The sequence below is a fragment of the Echinococcus granulosus genome (assembly GCF_000524195.1).
Source record: "Echinococcus granulosus chromosome Unknown EG_S00023, whole genome shotgun sequence".
NCBI lineage: Eukaryota > Metazoa > Platyhelminthes > Cestoda > Cyclophyllidea > Taeniidae > Echinococcus > Echinococcus granulosus.
The window spans coordinates 350,137-357,953 of NW_020170403.1; the positions used below are offsets into that span (position 1 = coordinate 350,137).

Here is a 7,817-nt window from a genome sequence, read left to right on the forward strand (position 1 = left end):
TATAGAGCTCCGAGACCTCCCGAAAGTGGCAAGAAGACATGATATTCGAGTAGAATACACACTTAAACCACAGTAGGTTTTGGAGCTACTACATAGCCCGGAGGACAGCCTGTCTGGCGAAAATACAATAATGGCGACTCAAAAAAGGCTTGCTGCCAAAACCAAAACTTACAAACTAATGCATCACAAACGTACTATCTTAACTTTTAGTCGATTAGGTAGCGACTTAATGATAAGTTGCTTAAGGATAGCTTTGGATACATCCTGGTCGTTGCTGATTAAAATAAAGTCACTTCGTCATCAAATACCTCTTATTCGTAAAATATCCAGAGCATGATTGTGGCGTCTCGAGACTCCTCGAAGACGAGTGAAGACAAAGTACTCCTTTAAAATATGTATTCAGGGCAGGAAAGGTGTCTGGGCTATTGGCATGGCCCGAAAGGCCAGACCACCCAGCGAGGTACAAGAGGGCTAATTCAAAGTACCAAAAGTGGCACCTCACTAGTACCGAGGGATAAACCACTATCGTATTACATTGCAAACAATGTAATAACTGGATGTCAAGCGCGAATTAAGCTTTGGCGCTTTGATACTCATAAAGCGAGTCCAGCGCTTTCCTTTACTGCCTCTGCTATAGCGCACTTTGAAGAAGAGGATTGTTTACTTAAGGACGTCTTTTTGAGAACTACTGCAAGTGTGTAAAATTTACCAAATTTAGAGTAGATCGGTGTTTGTGTCCTCTTCAGAGGCCAGTGATGTCATCTCACCTTGGTCTCTCCTCACTTAGAGAAGCACCTATCTAAACGTGTCTTACATTTGTGCTTGAGCTGAACTTTAAAAATCCTGATGGTTTCCACTCCTATTTGATTACACATTCATGGAATGCACTTTATAGGCAAGGGGCGATAAGCGATCATAAATCCTGTTTTAAGAGGTATGTAATCCTTATTCAAGATAAAAGCCGAGCGTTAAGTAATCATAATTCTTATCACTGTATCCCATTAAAATAATAATAATAATAAAGAGGGACTTCATCTAATCAGTCCAGTAGCTTCAAGTGAATGAAGGCCAAGGCAAAAGAGGTGCACTTTGAGTCTCCTACACTATAGCAGTAAAGTCTGTATCACAGTTACTTGGTGAAAAGCAAGCACTTAAGCCATTTTTCGCATGCTTACAAAATCATATTAACAGATGACGTATTACAATGGCACAATTATGCTCCTAGTATGTGTATTTTTTATCAGTAATATAAGACAAAATTTATAATTTAACTATAGTATTGCAAATATTGCTTTGATTCATATCCAGAATATCACTGCACGAGATTACTTTGGGGTTAACTGTGCAGCAATTTGCATCCCTGTAGCATCGAGCATGGCCAGACCATTTAACCTCTTAGCTTCTCTCAGCGCTTCCCGTTTAGAATAATTTTGAGCTTTTTATACGACATTGCATTGGCCTTAGAGGTAACTAGTGAAATATTATGTCAAATCAACAACAATTTCGTTGTTTTAGACAACTGATCTCTCCGGCGCTTTTACCTAGTGTTCGTTACGGGCTTCTGAGGTTGTGGCATTAAATGCCTTTTTCGTGACTCACCATACAACTACTTCGCCTTTATCACTTATTTCGTTTATCTTTCGGTTTTTTAGCTTTTCGCTGATCATCATGCCTATAATGCCTATGTTTAATAAGCATAAGCAGCCTCGAGAACACATTGCCGTAATTTATGATAGCTTATTGGTAAGCTAGTATTTTAAAACTCGACCCACTCATCTTTAGGTACTCGATAATGTCAATAAAAACGATAAGGAAAGACGGAAAGCTGTGGAGGAGATCGCAAGAGCACTAAGCTCCTTGAAAGAAGCTCTTGTGGAACGGTCTGATTCTCGTGTCTCCGGGAAGGACAAAGATACTGAATTTTCGAACGCAGAGAGGGCGCGTATAAGCGAAATAATATCTGAAGTTACCCAAGAAATTATTAACCGCGATATGGTTCCACTCATTCTCGCTCATCTCGATGCCATAGAATTTGAGGTATGGAAGTTCGCGAATTGGTCAGATCTTTGTGTAGAGTTGTAAGCAAATTGTCGAACTTTTTGGTCACATTCTTCGCAAACCTGCACGTCCATTCAATCCTATGGTTCGGTACCTTTGCGAACATCCTGAAATACTGGCCACTCTTCTTAAAGGCTATAATACACCTGAGACCGCCATCCACTTTGGAGCTGTGAGTTTACTAGCTTAAAATGCTGCATGACAATTGTGTAATTGTCGTAAACCTTGGTTATTTATGATGTTTATTTTGCGCGTTTTGCACAGATATTGCGAGATGCCTGTCGGAACGAGAACATAACAAAGCTGGTCCTGGGTTCGCCCGGTTTCTATGATCTCTTTGGGCACGTACAAGGCACTGCATTTGATATCAGCTCCGATGCCTTTGCGACCCTCCGGGACCTGCTAACTCGACACAAGCCTGAGGTGGCAGACTTCCTTATAAATAACTACGACGTCTTTTTCAAGCATTACCTCACTATGCTCACTTCTGAGAACTACGTCACCAAGCGTCAGGCTCTGAAGGTAATGCCCACAGTTGGTATATCGACCACCAAAATATATGCACTGAATTCTGGCATTGTTCGTTTATTCATGCACGTGCCCACTCACACTTTCACCCACGCATCCGCATGGTTTTCAGGACTGGGTGAACTTTCAATAGGTGCCACTCCTTATCGACATTTGTTTGCCCTCTAATATACTCTCTTTCAGACATTTGGGTGTGGGTAATTACATACTTACATGCCTTTAAATACTCTTGGTCATGTGTCGTTTATGTGTATTAATGTTTGATAATCAAACACGCGCCAGCATTACATGGTGGAATTGTCAAGGAGCTGGCTTGTCACTTTTCTCTGGGCTGTCCGGGTTCGTATTGTTAGCCCCCTTTTTCTGTTGCACCAGTTTAAGGTGGTCTAATGTCTCGTTTAATAGCATTTTTTTGAATTAATAGCCGTAACAGTGCCTCATATTTGGTACTTCGAAAGGCAATAATGTGATTATATTAATTCATTCGCAACAAAGCCTCTCTCGAATTGGCCGTTTTTGTTTGTATCGGGTCACCTGTGTGGAACCACACTTTCGCAGTTCCCACTGGTGCTAAGCTTCAAAAAGATGTTGGCTTTTTAATAGTGCGTTGTTGAATCCTTTTCGCTCGCTTAGAAGTAATTGGAATTTTCTCGCGTGACTTATAAGACATAAAACCTGCCTGATTGACATGATTTTGCCGCATTGCTTTTATATTTGGTGCTTATGAATTCTAGAATTCCCTATTACAGAAGAGTAACTCACCTTTGTACCACTTCTCTTAAACGGTGATAAATCGCAATACCTTATTAGTACATGTTACTCACGTAATCCTGTAGCACGTATCTTGGCTTTATTTGAAGAAAATCGACTGAGATACTCCCACCGCAATTGTGATTTATTTTCAATTGTCGAGTTTTATGGCGTTACTTTGTAGTGAGAAATCACGAAATATGTGAGTGCTGTACTTTTTTTCTCTATGTGACTGTTTTAAACCGTGCCTAGCACTTGCGAATGAGCTCACTAATCGTAATGCCGCCTTCGTCTTTTATCGGGGTGTGCTCTGTTTGTCTTCATATTCGAATGTGAAGTTATTTTTTTCGCCGCAAAATCGAAATTGTTGAGTAGTGTTGATTTTTGGTTTGCTGCTTTTCACTCTGTGTTTCCAAATGAGGGCTCTAGTATCGACCTCTCATTTTTATCGTACCCTCGTGAGCCAATAGTCCTGACAATATTGTATTCTTGCTTGACTTTCGGAGTTCGCTTCCTATTGGTCAATTCACTCAATTGCACTTTCCTGCTTTAGCCACGAAAGCGTAGATTACCGAAATGGGCTTGTTTTTGCCGATGCATACCACTTCAGTCCAATTAATTTGTTTAATGGGAAAAGAGTTTTCGTACGTAGTCATGATCACTGGGTCAGCAATTTACTAAACTCTGGTTCCCTCAAAAGCATGGCGTTTGTTAAATTAACCGATGAGGCTTAAATCGTGCGTACGTATGTGCGCTCGTTTCCGGTTTCGCTTGTGCTGGGAGAATATTCACATGACTGTAGGTAGTTTGTGGGACTCATGAAGTTTCTTAATTCACGAATCAAATGTCACATTCGGATAGCACAGGTAGTAACTGGTCCTTAATGTTTCGATCTTAGTATGACGCTTATCATTCAATCAATTTTATTTATATGTTACACTCAAGTTACCACAGGTACCTAGTCTAATCATAATCTAACAGATCTATTCTAACAATCTCGATCGTCCAGCCATAGCAGTCTTTACCTCTTTTGAGGCGTCACATCTAACGAGAGCGGGTGTGGGTTGTCAGATTACTAGTCATGCCTTCATTGTCGATATAGCTGCTTTTGTACTTTCCGCGACTATCTATTGTACTGCCTATAAAAAATCATGTCATTCATTCACTTCTTATCCGTCTTTCTATGTACTTTTCTACAGTGCCCAAGTTGATGCTGCACAACAGAAGTCTGAAAGTTGTCTTTTTATAAGCATATTGAGGGGCACAGGGGCCATCGTCGCAGATTATAATAGAATAAGTGTGTTTGCTCTTTGCTTTATTGTCACCAAGGCCTTACCAACATGATTTTTTCTTGTAGCTCTTGGGAGAGCTCCTACTGGACCGTCACAACAGCGAGATAATGAACCGGTACATTGCTGACCCTGAGAACCTCAAGCTTATGATGAATCTGCTCAAAAGCAAGGAGAAACAAATTGCTTTTGAAACGTTCCACTGTTTTAAGGTAGGTCCGTCTCACGTTTTCACTCCAAAGTTCACATCGACTTTACAGTCATATTTGGGCAGTCGACGGGGAAGGAGGTTCGCATTGCACAAATAGCCGAGAGTACCAACCTTCAAAGTCGCTTCACTCTAAAGACTTGTGTCATCAGCGATTATTGCGCTTACACTTTTTTTCTGTTTTATTCACGTTTCATTTGCTACATCACATGCCATTAAATCGGGTTCAAATGTGGTGATGTACACGACCTTATGGTTTCACGGCGTTCGTGCCATAATCAGTAGTCGAGAAAATATCCATATTTTAAATAGTCCATTTATTACTGTCAAATACACCAGTTTCAAATTGCCTTATGGGGTAATGAAATCCCTCGAGCACAAGTGAGGCGATGGACGAATATCATTGCCACACACACCTATAACCATATAGTCATTCGCATGGTACTGTAAATGCATTCTCACTCGCACATAGACGCTTTTGCTGAAATGCCTCTCTGGTGATTCACTTGTGTGTACTTGTGCGTACATGTGTTTGTGCGACAGCCTTAACGAATTTGAGAACTTTAGTAGTACGTTCTTTCGTCCTTGGAAAAGTGTCCCAGACACCGTGCCTAATTCTCGTTAATCCAGCATTACTCATTCTTTCGGGGCCTGCTGCAACAGGCGCCCATCCAGTTTGAGCCTGGGTATCTTTCAATAGCAAACCTTTTCCAGCTATTTTCATGTCTTAATATAATAAAACCACTTTGGAAGAAAATTTCATCTGGGGCTTTATAGTCCATCGGAGGATTAGAGGTAACGTGTTTTTCACTCTTCATTTGTCATCTTTGTTGATCTGATGAATTGTAACGTTTATTTCTTTGCTTCTTATCACTATCGTTCCTTCCCATGGCTGTAGTTGTTTTGATGATGAAGTGTTGTTTATGCCTTTTGTTTAGTAAAATGTGCGAATTCGTAACGAAAATTGGCTTAAATTTTCAAGTGATTTATAACCCTCAAGCAGTTACTCTTAAAAGCCGCTGCGTTGCACGCTACCAAAACACACTTCGCTAGCCCTTCCAGCATATTGCCGTGGGTGGCGTGTGGAAACTGCTCTCTGTAAACCAGGTGGTCGGGTTGCCTGCCTTTGATTGGGAAGCTCTCCACTTCTGATGTTGGAAACAATGCGAGAGAGATTCAGCACGCTATTTTGAGCAGAACTTCGTTGCTCTCTACGTCATTGCTCCTTGTGCTTACCCAGCTCTGTCGGGTCAGAAAACATTGGTTCGTTTTGACCATTAGAGAAAATAACTTTCTTTCCCTCATTATATACTTCTACTTGCTGATTATATGAATGTCTTGGCATTTGCATATTACTTTGAGTTCTTGTGAGGAAAGGAGAAGCCTTAGTGAAATTGGATGTAATTTTTAATTTGTAAAATATTTTAATGCGAGCTCCTGAATTCTACATCACACTGTTAGATTCCAGCTATTTGTCGAGGTACTCACTACGCTTTTGGGGTTAGTGCTTTTACCTCCATTACCATCTGATTTCGTTATCTTTAAGTGTCTGGCCCACTATCAGGATTACAATTGCGGACGAATGGGAATTTTTCAAAACATCATTACTCACGCCGTTCCTTGATGTTTTTGATCCTCTGAATGGCTGTGTCAATTTGTTCCACGACGGAAATTGTTTTAAAGTAACGCGTTCCAGTCTGGTGTTCATTATTTCATTGTCTTTTGGCGACGGCGCTTCAGCTTAATCTCTTCGTTAGTAAAAAAGAAGCTTAAATCTGAAGTTCATCTCTATTAAGACGTCTTGGATATACTTAATTGCTTGGACTTTTACGCAGCATGCATTGTAATGCACTCATCAACGTGTTCAAAATACTTCCATTCTGCTCCCTTGGTTCACTGTTGATTTTTGTAGCTTTTAAGGTGTATACACCGCTTTCACCTCACCCACTTTTATCCTTTATCACTTCAGTCTCGGCTCAGGTCTATGACTGGCTAATGTTTAAGGATAAAATTGCCTGTAAGAACAGAATCCCTTGCGCCATCATCAACTAGTTACCGCCTCACCAGTCAAGCACTAACATCACTGAAGGTCTCTACAGCTGCCCCGGTAGCAAAGATCCCTGAAGCGTTAACGTTTTCAAAGACGCACACTACATCTACACAGCAACGACAAGAGCCCTGAAAATCAAGGGATTATTACTACTTCCGATGTTAAGCTATCAGAGGCAAGCTGAATTCCATAGTCCAGCTCTTCTGTTATTCTAATGTGTTACCAATTTTTCTTGTATACATCACTTTTATTCAAACGTGGCACATACGTGTGGCTTACAGACACAAATAAGAGAATCGGTTCGTCACATATCTTTTTAGCATTTAAAGCCAATATCTTCCGGGAAATCGGATATTTTTTATGCTTAGTGATTTGCCAACTTGCAGGTGTTCGTGGCGAGTCCGACAAAGTCAAGACCGGTGCACATGATTCTCTACCAGAATCGGGATAAATTGATCTCCTTCCTAGAAAACTTCCAAAACGATCGACAGGATGACATGCAGTTCAATGACGAGAAGAAATACCTCATCAAGCAGATAATGGAATTGCGGCCTCTCGCACCGCTGTGATTTATCCTTGGTTGCGTGTGTCCGCGTGTACTCTCATGGCCTCCCTCCCCTTTCCCTCTGGCTTCACTAGTCCAACATTCCTTGCCAACTTTGTGTACATACTATTCTTCCAACTCTGCCTACCTGTAAGCTTCTCTCCTTCTTTGCGCCTTTGGTAGCTTTATCTGGCTTGGTTTCTTTCCTTCTCCCCCCCCCCTCTTTGTGCTTCGTCTTCCCCTTCCCCATTAGTGCTACTGGTGCTATTACCACCGCTGCTGTCGATATCTAGAGTGAGCGCAGTAGCCTGTACTAGCGATGGTAAATGCTTGGGACGGCCTGGAGTGTCTGTCTGTGTGAGTACACATTCGCACTGTTCACCAACATAC

General features: G+C 41.3%; 1 protein-coding gene across 1 annotated transcript; it reads left to right on the plus strand. All coding sequences in view use genetic code 11, as the record gives it.

Moving 5' to 3' along the window:
* Window positions 1-333: 333 nt before the first annotated feature.
* EGR_03984 (Calcium-binding protein 39-like protein) lies at window positions 334-7,452 on the plus strand (the record flags this gene model as incomplete). Its single annotated transcript, XM_024493233.1, has 6 exons — window positions 334-378; window positions 1,783-2,037; window positions 2,075-2,230; window positions 2,323-2,580; window positions 4,694-4,837; window positions 7,270-7,452. The coding sequence occupies 6 exons, from the start codon at window positions 334-336 to the stop codon at window positions 7,450-7,452; spliced, it is 1,041 nt and encodes a 346-aa protein (XP_024352332.1).
* Window positions 7,453-7,817: the final 365 nt, after the last annotated feature.